At 44.2% G+C, this 19,755-nt stretch overlaps 2 protein-coding genes and 2 long non-coding RNA genes across 4 annotated transcripts in view; 2 read left to right on the forward strand and 2 right to left on the reverse strand.

Annotated features, from left to right (window-relative positions):
* LOC117808256 (DDRGK domain-containing protein 1-like) overlaps positions 1 to 6,477 on the reverse strand; it is an 18,766-nt gene extending 12,289 nt beyond the window's left edge. The window contains exons 1-3 of the mRNA XM_034677893.1: positions 4,253 to 6,477; positions 3,400 to 3,573; positions 2,008 to 2,116 (exon numbers count right to left, since the gene is read on the reverse strand). The gene's annotated coding sequence lies outside the window, so the exon portion shown is untranslated. The remainder of the gene's footprint in view (positions 1 to 2,007; positions 2,117 to 3,399; positions 3,574 to 4,252) is intronic.
* On the forward strand, positions 4,370 to 13,377 carry LOC117808255 (sodium/potassium-transporting ATPase subunit beta-233-like). Its single transcript, XM_034677890.1, has 6 exons — positions 4,370 to 4,684; positions 8,103 to 8,231; positions 10,597 to 10,752; positions 10,972 to 11,156; positions 11,576 to 11,659; positions 11,754 to 13,377. The coding sequence occupies exons 1-6, from the start codon at positions 4,594 to 4,596 to the stop codon at positions 12,012 to 12,014; spliced, it is 906 nt and encodes a 301-aa protein (XP_034533781.1). The 5' UTR covers positions 4,370 to 4,593; the 3' UTR covers positions 12,015 to 13,377.
* On the reverse strand, positions 10,972 to 19,340 carry LOC117808257. The gene is made up of 9 exons (XR_004630197.1): positions 19,227 to 19,340; positions 18,796 to 19,137; positions 18,113 to 18,248; positions 16,252 to 16,387; positions 14,848 to 14,950; positions 14,600 to 14,783; positions 13,578 to 13,666; positions 13,374 to 13,474; positions 10,972 to 11,200 (listed from the first exon to the last, which is right to left on the reverse strand). It is a non-coding gene; the product is annotated as an uncharacterized LOC117808257 (long non-coding RNA).
* Positions 18,348 to 19,089, forward strand: LOC117808258. The gene is made up of 3 exons (XR_004630198.1): positions 18,348 to 18,484; positions 18,862 to 18,915; positions 19,007 to 19,089. It is a non-coding gene; the product is annotated as an uncharacterized LOC117808258 (long non-coding RNA).
* Positions 19,341 to 19,755: the final 415 nt, after the last annotated feature.

Raw genomic sequence — 19,755 nt, forward strand, 5'->3', positions numbered from 1 at the left:
TCGTGCAAATTATGACCAATCCGAGATTAGGATAAGTATACGGCAGCAGCTCGGTTCTCAGCATTCGTCAGAGCTGGTTTCATCGGGTTTGGTGACAGGCGGAACTTTCCATGTTTACCGCTCAAACTGAGACATTTGCATATGTGTAGCTCTGCTGCTCTTCCATCCAACCATCCATACTCCTCTTCTTGTTCGGTGTTGAGTTGTAGAAGAAGCAGGCTAAACCAGTTTTTCCAGACGCCCCTCTCCTTAGCATCGTTTTACAACTCCTCCTGGAGAATCCCAAAGTAGCCCCAGGCCAGATTAGATGTAGAATCCCTCCTGTTACTTCTTGGTCTGCCTTGAATTCTTCTTCCAGCTGGACATGCCTGGAAAAGCCTCCAAAGAAAGGTGCTACAAGCAGTTCACACGTGCATGAAACTCCTGAAAATTCTTGAGATTTTCAGGGCGGGTGTGAGAACAAACCAAAAGTTCCATCCCGACTTTTCCCTCCCAGCTGCGTCCTAAAACTGTAGCAAGAAGTCAGGGTGAGTGAGGTTGAGAATGCAGCGCGAATGATGAATTTGAAGCAACCATTGGCCTTGGTTGCTCGAACAAAGCCTGAAATGATCCAACACACTCTGTTTTAAAATCACAGTGAGGTCGACAAGGTGTTGAATTTCATTTCACAAAGTGCTGACTCAGTCTGTCTTCGTGTTCTGGAGGTTCAGACGTTTCGAGGGAGTTCCTCTGGGACGCTCAGAGTCTATTTAAAGTCTGGGCAGGTTTTTCATCATCTGCAGCACCCTGCTGACCTGCTACACCTCGCTCCCTGTGATCTGCTCCTTACTAAGAGATGCTCTGTGTAGCACAGGCTTGAGTCATCTCTCAGGTTGTCTATGCGGTTGGTTTTCCAGTACGCTCCGTCTGCTCCTTAGCATCCTTTAAAAATACTTCAGACTGTGACATCAGAGGCAAATTTTGTCCAATGACTCAGGATATGTCTGCAAAATAAACACTATCATTTCATGGTTTCACCCTGAAGAGCACTGTCTCATCTGTTTGTGGTGAGTCTCAGTTTCATGGTAAACAGAGGCTTCTCTCTGGCTTCCTTCAGCGGGATGAAGCTGGAACAGAAACTGATGTTCTTGTAATGAACGGGTCTTAAGTTTGCTGAAATAACAACATCCTGGTGCAGATTAGTCAAAAGTCGAAAGTCTTTCTCAGGTCTGTCTTCAAGAGGGGAAGAAAACTACTTTTACAATGTTTGTTTTTTGAATGGAGGTGGGATCCACGATTTCTGATGCATTCCAGGAAGTCAGGGAATCTAAATGCTGATTGTGTTCCTCCTGCTTTTGCTCTCCATATTAACTCTGTTTCCTGAGATTCTGCTGTTTTCAGATGCACAAACATCAGCCTCTAATTTGATCCTTCCTGTCCGACTGCACGAGACTGTTTCAACTTTTCCGATGCTCTAACTACTTAAAAAAATAATCAGATCCACCTGAGTGTCCCTGAAGAGCTGAGGAATGGTTTGTCTTCAGCTCCTTTACCTTACAAAGGAGTTAATGTTTGGCCACAGCTCGGGTTCAGAGGTTAAAGCTGTGTCAAAACACGTCCAGAGAAAAAAAGGACTTCATTGTCCGTCACTCTTCAAAAACAATAGCGGCAATTTGCCCTCTCGTGTCCTTGAGGTGATATTTAAAGGTCAAAGCCCTCATGTGTGTGTGTGACCCCAACCAACTGCGCCTACACACTCATGTTTACATTCAAACAAACATACACAGCTTACGAAACCCACATGGCAGCACATTGCTGAGCGATTTCACACATGCATGCATGAACACACACTCTACACACAGCTCACACAGCCGGGACAAGAATGTGAAAGTTGAAGGATGTGCACACGTCTGTATCGTGTGTGTTTAAGCATGTGCAGTGTGGGTGTGGAGCGGGCTCTGTGTTTCTTTAAACTTACTCCAAATGAAGTATTAAAAAAGGGGATTGTGGTATTTTTAACTATACAACCGTTGGAGCTGCTCCAGAGAGGCTTCACGCTGGAACAGGACGTATTGGCAGCGCTGAAACCTGAAGTGCCAAATGATCTCAGTCCAAGAACTTCTGCTGAATGTTCTCCCTAAACAGACAGAGGAAGAAAAAACAAGAGTGAGATGCTTTCATTAACCAAAAACAGCTGGACACATGGCTCTCTGACTCCATTAACAAAAACAGGCATTCAACCCTGCAGAGGACTGAAATGCTGGTTGACCTCTAGGACATCAGTTTGTGTTTAACGGGCTCAGGTCCAGAGAAGTCTCCGGTGTCTCTGGATCATGTTTACATATGGTTTCCTCTTTGCATGGTCCAGTTTTAACCTGCGTTGGTGGATGCATGGTCAAACTGTGATCACTGACAAAGTGATTTTAAGCTCATGCTGTGAATTCCACTACAGAGTCATGTCTGTTTTGATTCATATTTAGCGTATCTTACATCTTTGTGAAATCACGGTTGTAAACATACTTCCAGAGGTAGAAACATTCAGCACTAGATGATAACATAATAAAGAATTCTGGCCCCTGCATGCACCGGCGGCAGAAATGCCCTTGGAGCTTCAGAGAGGAATTAAAGGATGCAGCGCGGAGGATATATATACAGGATTCAACTATGTGTATACTTGGCAAAGCCATGTAACTAGAGCTTATTATCCCCTGTGGTGTGAGGGGGGTCGCTCTGAGGAGGGGTCTGCTGCACACAACAACATGGGACACCCACCAAGTTAAACTGGGAACAGCCTCCAAACAGGCTTCAGGCTCCGTTCTGTCAGAGAAGCTGGGATGAAATGATTGTATTGTTTGTGACATAATGAGTGTTTTAGAGCATTCAGAAATTGCAGGTTGCTGCACTGTAATCTGGGCTTTGTTGTCACTGTCGGCATGCAGTTACTTAAACTGAAGTGTCATGCTGAATTACAAGTCTTTAGCAACACATGGACGTCCATTAGACCAGAAGAGGGATGGTCTTTGATTTATTGTTGCTGCCTTCTGCTTTGACAAGCCAAAAGAGGAGTAATCGATCACCAGACTAGGCTGTTAACCGCAATGTTAATTTGTTTCTCTCTATAATTCAACTCATGAATCACAGCGACAGTGGCACCAAGGAAAACGGACAGTGTCATCCAAACTGAACCTTACACTGAAACTAGTTAGCTCAACATGTAAGGCGTGTATTATACTTCAGTGACCACCAGAAGAAAAGTTTCATCCATTATTGATGGAAAAATCCCTGCTTTCCTGGAATGCATCAGAAATGATGGATTGAGGATGATGCCTCTGTGCAACTTATGACTTACAGTGAAACTGAGACTCGCTGCAAACAGGTAAATAGTTGTGCAATGTGAGAAGTGTTGTCATAAAGTCGTACCTTGTATCAGGGACTGACGGACTTCACGGGAACATTCAGTCTGTGTTAGCGTCCCTCGGCGCTCTGTGACACTTTACAAACCCATGAGATGGATGCGGGACCTGGAATATCTCAGGCAGGTGTCACTGTGCTCGGTGAATGACAGGCGGCTGATGGATCACCGGGGTTGGGGTTCTGTTGGGGGAGAAAGGAGAAGAGGTTAGAAAGAAACTGGTGCTCAAATCTGATTAAACATGTATTATATAAGACTTGTAAGAATGATTGAGTAGTGAGTCTGATCTCAGTCTCTGTTCTGTGGCGTCTGCACCAAGCGGCATCCTCAAGTGTTGGAAAATGAAGCCAGTGTGGAAGTGCATGTGAAATGCTGTAACTCTAGCATGATCAAAACAAGGATAAGACCCATTACCAGGAAAACTGAAGTCTTTGAAACACTATTAACAACAATCCTCCAACACGTGCAGCTTTAAAACAAAAAAATACAAAATGTGTGACTTTATGAAACATGCTGATGAAGAGAGTCAGGACTGCAGACTCTTAGAGACAGACACAAGAGGTGGAGTAAGGTTCAAGTGTGTAAGAGGAGGCAGGATGACCTCATTAAGGTGAATAAACATTTTAAAAAGTTGAAGAATAAATCACAATTTAAATATTCAAGTTTAAAACATCTTCAAACAGTAAAGTAGTGAGTCTGCCTGAAAAACAATGTGTCTCATGTTGTCAAAAGTGTCCCCTATTCATGAGACCATGTGTGTTAAGAAGATGTAATCTGTGTGTGTGACAGTCTGAGCTGGACTCAGGTAGTGATGATCTCTGTGACAGAAGTTTAGTTCTGATAATTAATGACTCTCTCTACCTGCACATGCATATCTGCAGAGCTCAGCCAGATATGTATAGAGCTTAATGTCAGCCTATGTACGTTTTCTGTCCGTCTGCAGGACGTCAGTCTTACGCACGACGTCTCCAGCACCTGATTGGCCGCCGCCGCTCCGCCCTCCTCCTAGGTAACTTGCGGAGAGTTTCGGGCGGAGCCGAGGAAGGAGGAACGGTTTATATTGGGGAGCCCTTGCAGCGCACGGACCTGGGTTTCTCTGCAACGGGTCCGGGACTTGGTTACCACACGGAGAGAGAGAGGAAGCCCGCCGAACTGAAAGGAACACTTCACTGGGAAATAAACAAATACACAAATTATCAAACATGCCTGCAAAACAAGATGATGGTGGATGGAAGCAGTTTCTTTGGAACTCGGAGAAAGGAGAAGTGCTGGGTCGGACTGGAGGCAGTTGGTGTGAGTATAAGTTGCCCGGGGGTTTGTGGAAAAATGGTGAGCGCGCTCCAGAGTTGTAGGGAGCGCGCACCGGTCGCCTCGTGTTTCTTACCACCTGTTTGATTTGCTGCATTCTGGGACTACAGCAACATGAGTGCGCCATACCACCCCAAAAGTTCCATCTGATTGTCACATGTCCACTTTGTTCATACAGATCTCTGTGAGGTAGAGCGTTTTTAGTGTCCCATGTGTTGGAGAGGTGCCGGGGTTTGTAGTTCTGGCTGCGCGCAGACGCTGCGCTCCATGCGTTTGGAGAGCCTCCCCATGATTGGATCTCAGTGTGTTTGTTGTCAGGACGTCAACTTTTTTTTATTTGGCAGTGTTGCAAAGGGGGGTCTGAAAGGGTTAAAAATGCATCATGGTCCAAGGTGAGTCAAGGTGATAGGGGGCCTGCTCGGAAACGGAGCGCAAGGACTATCGATCCGTGTCGGGTTCCTGTGATCAGATGTCACTGTAATCTAAAGAACAATACAACTGATTAACTCGCTCGACCTTTCGTCTCCTGTTTCCCCCAGCAGCTGTGTGCACTGCGCATGTCCTTGTCCCTCCTCCTCTCAATGTCACACACACACAGAGACACACACAGTTACACACACAGCTTCTCCAGTCCTCAGCCCAGTCTAGACTCTGACACCTGGGTAAAAATAATGTTACACTGACATGATGTCTGCTGCAGGATGAGTGTGTGTGTGAGAGAGAGAAAGTATGTGTGTTTGTCCTTCTTCTGAGGTCATCTGAAAATGCTGATGCATTGGGAAAAGTGCCATGCGCAGTGTGTGATGAAGGTTGGGATGAAAGGACGTCCAAGCCTGATGTGGGACCACCTTTTAAAAAGAAGTTTGCATCATCACATCTGAAGTTTCCCACATGTGTGCTCTGACACATGTGTGCAGTCACTTCTCCCTCCACACACAGCTCACACACGAGGAGGAGCCGCACAGTCCTGTCAAAGTGTGTCCCTCTGCATCTGCACAGCTCAGATGATGTATCATTTATCAACTTGTCATGCTGTTGTGACCTTTTGTCATTGCTTCATGCAGCAAAAAGGCAGCCGGCATGAGAGTGAAGGCTGTTCGCTTCCCTTTGCAGAGCTCAGGATGGAACTGTTTTGTAATAACCACCTCGTATGCTTCATCTTAAAGCTCTGCTGACAGGCTGACACATTCTGATGTGGTGGTTTTAATAGGAATGCAGACTGTGAGCATGTGGGTGTCTGTCAGGCAGATGCTAGAGCAGCTTGAGAAAAAGACTACGTCATGTTGGAGTGACTGAATTTTGAGGAGGATGAGTGTGTGTCACTCTGGGATCCTTCTCTGCAGATTAATCTGAATGAATGCAGACTTTTTAAGACAAAGTTTGCATCGTGGAGCAGTTTTTGGACAAGTCTCTGCAGACATGCTCAGAGGATGTGAGGAGAAAGGTGCGCTGCTGAAAAAGCTGAGTCAGCAGATATAGTTTCATTGTGAGGTCAGAATACGGAGAGCAGCAGCATTAAAGGAGACACGTACAGAAACGTGTCCTCGCGTCTTAAGATGTCACTTTGGTAGTCCGTTGTGAATCAGGCGTCAGTTTGAATCCGGAGTTTTAATCTCCTGTGAAAGGTTAATTGTATTCACGAGAGGCCGTATTTGCAGCAGTTATAACCTTGAGTCTGTATCAGCTCGGCTCACTGCAGCTTGTCCTCCATTTTTTTTCTGCAGGACTCATCGTGCTCAGTCTGGACTTTATTACAGATACTGGATCAGAGGGTCTGAATGTAAAGACTTTTCTTTTCGTCTGAAACTTTGGAGAAGACTTGAGATGACAGAATCAGGGTGAAGGGTAGCTGAGATTGAAGTATTTGGGACTCCTTTTTAAAGAAGAGTTTGTGAATCTTGGGTCATCATGATCCTAAAAGTTGAGCACAACTCTCCAAAACCCCAAGCAGTATTGGAGGTAGATTTTCCACCTTTGCTGAAACCTACGCTGCATTTTGGAGTTGGCCCGGCTGATTCCTCTGCGTGCTTTGACCTTTGTCCTTCCTGGTGTAACTTAATGTTTGAAGCCGCTCTTGTGCGGAGCAGCTTTTGCAGCTTTGTGCAGCTTTGTCGTGTTTCGTTGTGTTTTTGGACCTGAGCACGACACATCCTTCCCCCCTCTTCCAGCATCAGTCTCATGCCGGAGGGTGTTGTGTGTCTCCTGATGTGTGGAATCAATCAATTAGAGCTTCGTCTCGACGGCCAAAAAGCTGGAGTGAATTATTTATGGTCCCATGAGAGCGGCGGCTCCTCCGTGTCTTCAGTCTGTCATGTGAGAGAGTCCCGTTCAGCAGCAGCAGCAGCAGCAGCAGCAGCTCTCTGACTGTGTGCAGCTGGGAAGGTGACAGAAAACGTGTAACTGTTACTGTACACACACGCGCCCTGCAGCTGCTCGACGTGCCCGAGTGTGCACACATCTGCTGTTTCCTCTCTCACACACACACACACACAAACACACACACACTGTCTGGTTGTTAAATAAACAGTTTGTTTTTGCATCAACCGCCTGACAGAGACTCATCCGTCACACCTTCATTACACATAGGTCACCTTCTCAAACGTCTCGCTGCGACACTGGTGATTAAAAACTTCCATTAAAGCTTGGAGCTAATTAAAATAATCACTAGATATTTTTATGACCTGTTAATCGGATTATAGAAAATATTCCAGGAGGAAAAGAGGTCAAATTATCTAAATCCAGCGTCTTCACATAGAATAATGTTTGTTTTTTATTCATCCTCTGTGAAAGAATCCCTAAATCAACAAATCAAAGTAATAAAATAACAAAAATAATAACGTTTTTAATTTTTGTTTTAATTCAAAGCTCCTGTGAGGATGTTTTAGCTGGTTATGACATCGATTAAATAAATGCTGATGATCTCTAGGGCCTAAAAATGTAAACTAAAACATACAGACAGGAACTTCTTCTTTTTACTGTCTGAAAGCACAGGTGAGGGGGTAGGTGTCAGATCAGACTCTAGGTGATGCAAACTGTTAAAAGAAAGCAGGATGAGGAGTTTTGTCAAACTATGTCGCATAATAATAAAAAGGTGCTTTAACCACAGGGGGCGCCAAAGTGAACACAAGCTAAAAATCCCTCACTGGAGCTTTAATAATTTAAAATAAAGTTAGATAGTTTTCGTCCGCCTTCATGAAAGGAATCTACATTTTTTTAAGTTAGTATTAAAATGTAAAAAAAACAGGAACATTTTCTGACTGAAACAGATTTTTTGTAGTAGGAAAAACATTATTTTTTGAAGCCCTAATATTCAGTTAAATTCTCAGAAAACACCACATTTTTACCTCCTTCCTCTCGTCTGTGCTGCTGGAATAAACCGTTCTCTCCTCTTCCTCCTCTGCAGTTAAAATCATCCTCTTCTACATCATCTTCTACGGCTGCCTGGCAGGCATCTTCATCGGGACCATCCAAGCCTTGCTGCTCACCCTGAGCAACTTCAAGCCCACCTGGCAGGACCGAGTCGCACCCCCAGGTAAGATCTCTCTCTCACACACACACTTCCTGCCTCCTGAAGCGGTCTGCGGACACAAACACACTCAGTTTAGAAACAGTCATGATGAACGGAGTGATAAATGAAAGACTCTAATGTTCTTTGAGTTATTTTGGATGACTCTCCGAGGATCAGACACTGCGTCTCGCTGACGTCAGGATGTTTTCATGACAGACTCAGGATGAGTACATGTGACATATTCTGGTGCAGTGAGTGTGTGTGATTATGCATAATCCTCAAGCCTTCAGTCACAAACAAGTTTAAATCTGTACGGACACAAACACACACACACTCCTGAAGAGACTGCTCAAATGATGCATTCAGGTACCTTCAGGTGATGTGTAAACTTTGGAATAGTTTTGGAGTTAACTCAAACAATAAAAAGTTAATAGTTTAATGAACAACTTTTAATAGTTGGTTAAGTATTGATCGTCACATAATTATTAAGAGAGATGTTGAATGTGAATGTTTCCTGGTTAAGGAATTTAAGGATGGTCAGGATGATCCACATTTATTTTGAAACATTCTAAAAATTTGATTATTTAAATATATTCTTCTTAAAGTTAATCACATGGCTTAAACAATGTATTAAAATATTATCTGAAGGAACTTTTACCCTCAGGGGTGCCGAAACTAAACATGCACGCTCATAACTTGCATCCTCAGTAATAGCAATAATAACACTTAATTTGCACAACACTGCAACTTCAAATTACAATAAGTTATGAGGCTGTGACATACAGTTAAAATGTGCACAGCAGAGCTTTAATGTAGATGTCTGACGGCTGTAAAAAGCAGCTCTGTGAGTCTTCAGACGGGATGTGAAAGCATACAAAGCGTCTGCTCCTACTTCACTGACCTTAAAGTTAATTAGTTTTCTTTATTTTTCACTTCCGAGGTGAAGGATGAAGTTTAACCCTGAAGAGTTATGTAACTTAAGAAGTGTAATTTAAGAATAAATGACCTCTAGCCTCTGCAGAGGAAATAATCCAGCTTGTTTTAATGTCACTTCCTGCTTTAATGCTTCTTACTCTGTGAGATTGTATCCGTCGCTCACATTTGTATTTGTTAAAAGTTGTTGGTTTCACTCCAGGTTCTTATGTTCCTGTTTGAGTTGAATTAAAAAGCATTATGCAAGCAGCCACAATCTTGCACAGCACACACTCAGGCTTTCTTCAGAGGTTTAATCTTCTTGTGCAGCTTGACGGAGCAGACTGTAATCAGAACACCGATTTGACGTTGGACGCCACCGTGGCTGATTCTGTGATAGACACATGAACATATCAGAGACATGTAAACACTGATAAAAGCAGCCGCAGCGTAAACGATCGGCCTCAGGGTCTCAGGCGACTCGGCTGCACCTTGTTTTGGAAATGACTCCCTTTCATATCCTCACGTCAGCGTCCTCGTGCAGCACCTGCTCCGCAAGCGAGCCTCCCCTGTGTACACACACACACACACACACACACACACACACACACACACACACACACACACACACACACACACACACACACACACACACACACACACACACACACACACACACACACACACTGCAGCCTGGTTTCCATGGCAAGGAGGGTTTAAGAGCGCACTGAGCATGTGCAGAATACAGTCACAGCAGCTGTTTGGTGGACAGGATGAAGGCTGCTGTTTGCTCCTGAGCTGAAGGTTAATCGGGAGGCGTATCAGTGAGCAGCGTGTTCATTTGAGGTCAGACAAACAAGAGAAATCTGTGTTCAGTGACCGGATCCACGGTCAGCTGATTAAGAGCGACACAGTGTTCAAAACATGCAGGGAAGATTAAGTTCAACCAACACGGAGCAGGAGTTTAAATCAGCTCCTCCGTGAACCCAGAGTCACATGAGGTCGATTCGTTTCAGATCCCGACTGGAGTCAGTGAGTCCAGCTCCTGTAGGCTGAGGACGTGACACTTGATATTCCTCATCTCATCTGAATCTGCAGAATTCATCCAAAACATGCATTTTCCACCACAGTCAGTGTTCCTGAACACATCACAGAACTCTGACTCAGCAGAACTCAAATTTCACACATGCATCTGAATAAGGTGGCTTTGCTTCTGCAGCTCACACACTCAGGTTGTTCTTCTGAGAGCTTTCAGACAACATTGGAGTAATGATCAGAGTCTGTGAGTGACCAAAACAAGAACGTTTAAAGGACGCAGTGGAGGAAATCGGGGAGGATTTGGAACAATTAAATCCATCTCAAGATTGCAGGCTGAAGCGGTTCCAAAGCTCTGAGGCCAGAAACTTTCAAAAACAGGTCCAGGTTTAAAAATAGCAGAATTACTGAGTAACACAGAGCCGGTGTTTGTCCCCTGCAGGCCTTTCACACACCCCACGATCAGAGAAATCTGAAGTGGGCTTCAACCTCAACGACATGGAGACCTACATGCCTTACACCAAGGCCATGAAAGAGATCCTCGCCAAGTACGAAGAGGAGTTTCAGAGGGACCAGCTGAAGTTTGAGGACTGTGGAGGTACATTGACTTTCTTTCTTAACTTCCAGATTTGTTTGGACAGGTTCTTTAGTATCTCTGTTCCCTGAATCCAGTGGTCCCCAAACTCTTTCCTGCAGGGCCTCATTTAGTGCTCCTAACAAACTCCTGCATCCTCAAACTTTATTAGAAACACAGTCTGTGAAGTGCTTGAGTCTGTGTTTTAGAGTGACTTAACAAACCCTTCTTCCCCTCCTCCAGAGGATCCCGCAGAGTACAGGAACCGCGGCGACCTGGAGAGCGACATCGGCATCAGGAAGGCGTGCCGTTTCCCCAAGACTGCGCTGGGCCCCTGCTCCGGCATCGAGGACCGCGAGTTTGGCTACAAGGAGGGGAAGCCGTGCCTGATCGTGAAGCTCAACAGGATCGTTAACTTCCGTCCGAGGGTAATTCAAATGTGACGAGGCGTTCACAAATCCTAGAAGAGTATCTGTGAAAGAGGGCAAAATGAAATCCTGAAACTCAGATTCTCTAGGCCAAGAAGTCGTCTCTCAACTTAAATTTGATCCCTGCAGCTTAAACTCACAGCTGGCTTTACCAACAAGGGAATTTTAAAATCTGTAGATACTTGTGTTTTCATTAAAAGTGAGAGACCCCTTCAGATTACAGTGAAACTGAGACCTCTCAGGCTGTACACTCCCCCTCTCCTTCATTTTTAAGATCAGCAGAATAACATACTGAGTCTACCGTAGTCTCCTTCATATTACAGTGAAACTGAGACCTCTAGTTCTGCATGTTTAACTGAAGGCAAAGAAAGCAGTTGATGAATCTCTGCGTCCACATCCTAACTCTTCTTCTCGTTCAGCCTCCAACCTCCAACGCCAGCATCCCCGAAGAGGCTCAGTCCAAAGTGCAGCCCAACGTCATCCCCATCTTCTGCACCAACAAGGTATGTCCGATCTTCCGGTTTCACTTCATGTGAGTAAAAAAAGATGTTTTACAAGCTTCGATTCAAACGTTTCCAACGCCTGCTTCTCTTGCAGAGAGAGGAGGACGCGGGTAAAATCGGCGAGATCAAGTACTGGGGCATCGGCGGCGGCTTCCCCCTGCAGTACTACCCATACTACGGCAAGCTGCTGCACCCCCACTACCTGCAGCCGCTGGTGGCGCTGCAGTTCACCAACCTGACCCTGAACACTGAACTGCGCATCGAGTGCAAAGTGTTCGGAGACAACATCCACTACAGTGACAAGGACCGCTATCAGGGACGCTTTGACATTAAACTCCAGGTGAACAGTTTATGACCGACGTCAGGACCATAGCACTTCCCCCGACCGCCCCTCCCCCACACTGCCCCCTTTGTTCTTAAATCTAATGTAGGAGATCAGTATATATCCAGCGAGGGGGCAGGACGTAGCGGTTAAGTCAATCACAACTAGTCTTGAATTTAAATGAAGAAAAATCCTGCTAGGGGACCGACGTGTAATCTGTCTGCTCTCATCACTAGCTTCCACTCTTTAGCGTTAGATTGTAATTTTAGAGGAAAACTAGCAATAGGCCTAATAAGAGATATTTATTCTGCTGTAAATGACTTTTCCACAAGCCATGGGACATCGATCATTGATGACTGTCGAGCCGAAATCATCTCTGACGCGTAGCCAGCCGTGTTCGTCCCCTCTGCGCAATCGCTGCCTTGTGTGGCGACAGTAGGTATTTTTTGTCGCAAAATCCGGTCCTTTTAAAGCCACGCTGTCCCTCTGTGAGCACGCTTTAGCTGTCCTGTGCGTGTGTGTGTGTGTGTGTGTGTGTGTACGTGTGTGTGTGTCCGACATGAACACACGCGCTCGCTCTTGCTTAATGATTGAAACGGTTTGAAATGGTACACTCTTCTGATCTGTGTAAGGAAAAGGCTGCACTCCAGGGAACTTCTTTCCTCTTTTTATTCGTCTTTTACATCTGATCACTTTTTACTTTTACTTTTTGTTGCTTGTTAAATCATTTAAATGTGTGAAGGGGTTTTATTACTTGGTTTCATGCCTTCTACTCTTTGATTTTGCCTTGAATGTAGAGTTGTGTGTCCAGCCTGTTAGACACTTGGCCTGCTGCTGTAAAGGCGACGGTGCTAACTCGACTTTTAGAGATTTTTTGTTGTTTTGTTCTTTTTGCTGGATTCATCACATCACCGTGGTGTAACTCTCTGAATGTTTTAGCCATTAAACATGGTGGGAGAATTTTATATTTATGCAGTTGTACATTTTTTTCCTCTGAAGAATGTTGTAATGTGTAAATGCAAAACCAAAGTTGAAGAGAGTCTTTATCAGAAGCAATGCAGTACTTTTGTTTTGAGGAGCTCGTCATGCTAAGTGCTAAAGTCAGTGTCTTGCCTTGCGACCCATCATGGTTCACTCTTGATTTGTGTCCTGGCCATGAATGTAGTGTAGGTGTTTTGTGAACAGGCGACTCGCCGTCTGACGTTCATGCATTTTAAAAAAGATCGAGCTCTGACGGAGCTCGTGGCTTTAGATGAAACGATGTTGGCTTTAAAATCCATCCAATCCAAAATGTTGATGTTCGACTTGAACTTCTGCATCAGTCAGTTCTCCATCAGTTCATCCACCTTTGTCATTTAATCAATGATAGAAAGAAATAAAATCAAAATGGACCTTTTCTCCTGTGTGTCATTTATCCGCCATGTCTTTTCCCAGCATGCATCAGGCTCCCGAGCTGTAGGGTGAGGGGCCTCTAGTCTGCACGCTCCACCTCCCTATGTTTCATGAGGGGACACAAAAGGATAAAAACATGATCAACACTTCTTACTGATTTATCTTAACATGCAAGAGAAACAGAAGAGTGTCAAGAGGTCTTACAAAGAGGAAAGGTAAGGCTCTTCTTCAGGCTGTACGCTCCACCTCCCCCTCACTCCTGTCTTCATTTTCACGATGAGAGAGAGAAGAGTCTGCAGAGAGGAGTGTCAACAGTTACAGAAAATTCAACATTTAAAAACGTAAAATGAAATGCATACATCATACTGTCAGGAGCAGTCACAGAGAGGAAGAGGAGGGTGTGAAAGTAGAAGGACAAGGAACCCATCCAAACTAAAACTAAGAAACCTTTCAACATTTTACAAATACCAATTGTTTAAATAAGCTTCTTAAAGTTGCTCAAATTCAAAACATCAAGAGCAAAATATTTCAAGAATACATCATCACACTTTAAATAAGCCGAACTGACCTGAAACTGCAGATTAACGTCTATCTTTAAGATATTATTTAAAATAAATGAGGACTTAATTTCTCATGAGTAAAAATATCTGCAAACTTCTAGTTTTTTTTAAAATCAGATCATTTGCAAACTGCACTGGCTGATCATTTCACTCACAACAGGTAACTATATGCTTATTATACCTTGAGTTTAAATCTGTGTTTGTGACATGAATATTGGTTACATTCAGGTTTCTGTGCTGGAATAAGAGCGATAACTTAAGATGAGATTTGAGTTTTTTGCAGATTTAAAAGATTCAAAAGCTAAGGTGTGCATAAATACCCACAATGCATTTCTTTTCATTAGAGTAGCTGTGACTGAGCCTGTCAGCAGAGTGAGGGGTGAGACTCTGAGAGCAGCTTTGCAGGCACCGAATATTTCACACAAAGAAATTCAACCACAGTCCAAATCTGATGTATGCTATTGGAAGCAACTAAAGCAACTCAGAGTACTTTGATTATCATTACACCCACACAAGAACAACATGATGATGTATTTATGCAGCTCTAAACAAAAAGCTAACAAAAGAAGAGGAATAATAATTCACACAGAGAATAAAAGCTGATTATTTTAAGACAAGCTGAAGACGCTCAGATGGATTCAGTCCTCAGCTTCGGTGACTCTATACCTGCACACTCTGCTGCCCCCTGAAACAACATGTCATCTGTTCCCCGGCCTCCAGCTGTAATTACAGAAACGTGCGTCTGAAAGCGAGCTGCCTGCACCCTGAGGTAACACAACTCCTCCTCCACCTCCTCCTCCTCGCACTACAACACTTCATTCATTCATGCAGGAGGTCAAACTGGTTTATCCTACAGACACAGAGCAGAAGTGTTTAGATTAGTTCATCTGGATTATCTCAGCTGCAGAGTTTACTGTCCTCAGATTGTTTCAGCTCCAAACTCAAACTTTAAAACTCTACTCCTGGAGTTTCTGCATCCTCTCCTCTCGCACAGCGGCTCCTAAAGTTGTGAGATACCTGACAAAAAACATACACACACTTTTTATGATTTAAAAACAGCAGATTCTTTTTATTATTGACCCCTGAATCATCACAGAAAAGGCACAGAATACTGTGAATTTGTGACTCTCGTAGGAGCCGGGTACAAACAGGTCCTGAAGGAAGACTCTGAGGACTGAGGGAATAATTGAGTGTGCTCTCAGTTTCAGATAGCAGTAATGGAGCAGAGAGATTTTATCACACACTGTCCGGACACGCTGTCTCGTCTTAACACGGATGAACAACATGAAGAGGAACATCTTCACCCAAATACTGAAACTCTCTGACCTCCTGCAGGCTCAGGCTGCTACTATCATCTTCTCTAAGTTGCTCCGGACTGATTACGAGGAAGAAATGAAGCCATGCATTTAAAGTTAACACAAATCTAAAACCTTTATCTCAGGGACTTTTTCTGAGTGTTCTGAGGCTCAAAGCATTTCTAAGTTTGAAAAAAGTCCTCAAATAGGGCAGTTTAGGTTCATTATGGGGAATGTAGTACCCTCTGTGTTTGACGTGGACTCACACAGAGGAGAAAAGGTCAGATTATTTTGATTCCTGCAGCTTCTGATTGCTCTTTTTACACCAGTTAGACTTTTAAACGTGTGCAAGCGGAGTCATTAAGCTACCCTTACTCTGTTTCTACGTAAATGAAGTCTGAAAGCTAACAGCTGATTGGTCTGTCTGGTGTTATATTTTTAAAAACCCAATAAAGAAAAATATTTTGGGAGGTGAAACGTCTGTTAATGCTGCTGATATTAGAGCGTCCACACTGAGCTGTGAGTCAGCAAAGATTAAAGCCAGAAAAAGCTGGATAAATCTGCAGCATGTTCCCAGAATGGAAAGAAAAAGACAGCTTATTAAGAATAAAGAGGTATTTTTAGACGGGGAATGAACTGAGCGGCGTCTCAACCCGGAGATTAAACCTGTTTGACGCCCCGAGGAGAAAACGGCTCGTTCAGCTCCTCTAAAAGCCTCAGAGAAGATCCTGTTTCTCCTCACACTGAACCTCTACGACTCTCAGGACCTCCATGTTTGGATGCACCCTCTCTGTTTGATGAATCCCATCAGATGTGTGTGTCTGTGTGTTATCTGCTGCTCTTTAAATCTGCGTCAGACATGTCTCCTAAATAAAAGTGTAATCCTGATTATAAGACAAGATGTTCCCTGCGGCTGATCCACAGACATAAACACAAAAACATGAAGAGCAGAGTTCTGTGTGAACGCATGTCTCAGTTTTCTTCAAAACTTCAGCAGAGTGCTCGTTCACACCTGTCTCTCACCCAATTTATGCATCCTTGCGTCCCTGCTCCTCCACTGACGTGTATGATTCACGATCCTCCAATTTATTAAATGCATCTGAAGGAGATGAGGATGGAGGAGAGAGGAGGCCTCTCAGAGCGAGGACACAGCTCTGATCTGCAGAAATAAATAACAGAGTGAAAAGCTGTGACGCCATGTTGGCTGCTTCCCAATGCTTACATTTGTCTCCTTGTGTCCTTCACTCGCCTCATTTCCTTGCATCTTAGCTTCTCCTGAAAGAGAAACACGAGGACAGAGGACAATCCTGTGCATGAGCCGTGCTGTGACAGTGTGGCTGCACCTGAACACTAGAGTGCAGCAGAGTTGCATCAGTGTGGAGACAGGATCAGACTCTGGTGCTGAGGAGATCAACAAACCTTCAGTTACGTGAGCTGAGATGACATAAGGTTAGCTGGAATAACACGGCTACTTTAAGTTGAAGAAGTGCTGACACTTCATCACCATAAATATTCTCACACAGTCACAACAACCCTGACTTTTCTCCTCACTTAACACCTGAAACTGGGCTCACACCTCAGTCCAAAGAAGAGGAGGAGGAGGAGGAGGAGGGAGAGTAAGGTGATGAGCTCCTGAGGGGGGCACACGGATCACCTCTGAGTCTGTAATGAATTTAATTGGACGGTGCCGCCGCTGTCAGCAGCTCGTTAACACGTCAGCAGCTCGGGGAGTTCTCACACTGACTCCTCTGTTTGTCACCTATGTGACAATCAGTCCTAAAAACACAAACACAACAGATCACTGCGTTTACATTCATCCTGAAATATCATGAATCATCATGTGTTCATGAGTCAGATTCATACTCTGTGACGAGAAGAAGAAGGATTCTGATGTCTCTGTTATTGATGGAGCGGCGTTTCCATCACGACTCAGGAGACAAGACGCTGAACGCACAGCTGCTCGGTGATTAAAAATGCACCAGAGAGCAGAGATTATCTTCAGATCATCAGCGTCACGAGAGGAGAGAGAGGTGATGATGATGAGGAGGAGGAGGAGAGGCTGCAGACTGAGCAGGCGGCACTGATTTAAGCTTCTTAACACCAGATCCAGGTTTTTAATTTAAGGAGAGGACTTCATGGAGTCAGAGCGATGTTTGTGATGTTTGTTCCACTTCTTTAACGTGTAAAGATCTCATCAGGGGAACCTCAAACTGCTCAGATGAAAGTTTCTACCTGCTCTGAGCTGAACTGTGATCCACACTCCTTCTCAACCTGCTCTCAAGAAGCTGCAGATTAACTTTAATCTCATTTGGAGGCAGATAATCTGACTCTGCTGCTGCTCAAACCTCACCTGCTCACTCTGCAGGCCTCAGACAGTCCAGGAGCTTCTCTCTCTCCCTCCTCCTCTTAATGCAACTCTCCCAAAAGTTAATGCAACATGTTCACATCTTCTCCTCGCATGTTTTCATCTCACTCCTCATGGATTAATTAACTTTGATTTGCAGAGAGATGAGCAGAGATCTCTGCTTTTGAAGACCGAAGGAGTGGCTGCAGCTGTTTGCACCTGAACCTGTTCGGCTGTCTCGCTGATGAAGAGTAGGTTTGAGATTATAGGGAAGAGGAGGAGGAGGGGGGAGTCTCAGGTCTCTCTTTAGCTTCACACACTAAGAGGATCAGCTCAGAGAGGAAGGGATATAAATAAAGAGGGAGCTCTGACTGCGATCAGTCCTGTTTACCTCCACGGTGTATTAATAACGCAGGAGTTAAATTTAAACTTCTGCATCACTTAAGACATCCTGCATTGCCACGGCTCCGTCTGAAGGTCTCAGAGGTGCATGCATAAAGGGAAATTCCACTCTTTTCTGACCCAAACTTCTGAAATCACCTCTTGTGGAGAGAAACTCAAGCAGCCTCACTCGTTTGGACGTCAGGACACGTTTCCTTTCCCTTGTTTTTTGTCTGCTCACGCCAGCTGACTCCACCCTCCTCTTCCCTCCATCCTCTGTGGGAGGTGCTGCACACTGCAAGAACACACACAGAGGAAGATCATCAGCAGGAATCATGATTGATGTCTGCTCCTGTTTGAGACGTTAACTTCCTCTCCTGAGCGCCATCAATAAACCTCATCAAACTTCGATCACCTGCTTTTTAACGTGAGCGATGGAGACCAAACCGAGGCGTGAGATGGGATTAATCAAGACTTTTCCTCACTGATTGACTCCTCAACATCATCATCATCATCACAACTCACATTAAGGTAAAGTCAAACAGCAGATAGTGTACGATGAAGAACAGAGGGAGTTTGATTTTGGTTCGAGAGTTTAAAGAGCAAGAGCGAGCAGAAAGACTAATTTTAGCTTCTTTAATCTGGAGAGGATTTGAGTTAACGGTGCTGCAGGGAAACGTGCAGAGCTAAGAGGACTAAAGTCAACCTGTCCGGCACTTCATCACAGTCTGATGTCTTTAAAATATAGAATAGAATATAGATTTTATTCTAGGTGAAACAGTCGACTGAAGTGAAGACAGAAAAAGTTTCGGGTTAAGCCTTTAAATGATGAAACTACACACCCAGTCCTTGTGTTCTTCTCTGGATCATCTCTGAATGTCTGTATGTTTCACTCTCTGAATCTGCAGCCTGATGGAGAACCAGGATCAGACTTCCTCTGCGGGGACAGGTCTGCAGTCCAGGTGAGTCTGTCGTAAAGAGAAGTCTGGAATCACTGCACATGAAGTTTTATTAAATTAGTAAGAACACAACCTACATGGTTTCTCCTCTCAGGCTGTCCAACATGATGCCGTTCAGGAAGAGCGGCGTCGGTCCTACCCAGTCCGACCCAAACGACCAGGCCACGAAGTGCAGGTGAGCAGTGCACCTGCACAAACCACAGCATCTTTACACATCAGAGGTTTCTGCAGGATGAAACATTCACATCTGATGTATCATAACTTGTCTCTTCAGAGTTTAAAACCAAACTAATATAGAAAAGGTCTTAACTCACCTCTTCAGAGTGAGCGATGTCAGCGTGGCACACCTGTTGTTTTTAATTTATAGGCTCTGGTATCGCAGGATTATGAGATACATGAAGTGAGGGATGATGTATGATGAGAGAGACTTCTCTGCTCTGAAAATACATTTCATGAACACCAGATAATTGGTTTGATATTCCTCACAATTTTTAGAGGTTTTATGAATCATTTTGTATTTAATGAAACATTGAAGTGTTATGTGACATGCATTTAGGTTAATTGGCTCCAAAAAACATGTAGTTGCTCCTCAGGGCCACAGTAGATTAGGCTGTCCCTGGCGTCACTCTTATTTATTGTTGATAATCAGTCAGCCTTGTTATGGAGTTTTGACCAATCAGAATTAAGTATTAAGCACAGCCAGATAATAACATCAGATTATCATTAAGGAAATTATCTCTAAAACATACACTAATATGTTTTAAGAAAGATGTAAACACTTAAAAACAGGGTGTTTTCATGATATATTGATTCTGATTGAGATGTTTTCTCATTCCTCCAGGG

The sequence above is a fragment of the Notolabrus celidotus genome, chromosome 24 (genome assembly GCF_009762535.1).
Source record: "Notolabrus celidotus isolate fNotCel1 chromosome 24, fNotCel1.pri, whole genome shotgun sequence".
NCBI lineage: Eukaryota > Metazoa > Chordata > Actinopteri > Labriformes > Labridae > Notolabrus > Notolabrus celidotus.

Excerpts from the sequence above, each read along its gene's own strand:
- LOC117808255 (XM_034677890.1), top strand. The coding sequence starts at position 4,594 with ATGCCTGCAAAACAAGATGATGGTGGATGGAAGCAGTTTCTTTGGAAC. Across the intron at positions 4,685-8,102 it reads TCGGACTGGAGGCAGTTGGT|TTAAAATCATCCTCTTCTAC; the intron begins GTGAGTATAAGT and ends CCTCCTCTGCAG. Across the intron at positions 11,660-11,753 it reads CCATCTTCTGCACCAACAAG|AGAGAGGAGGACGCGGGTAA; the intron begins GTATGTCCGATC and ends CTTCTCTTGCAG.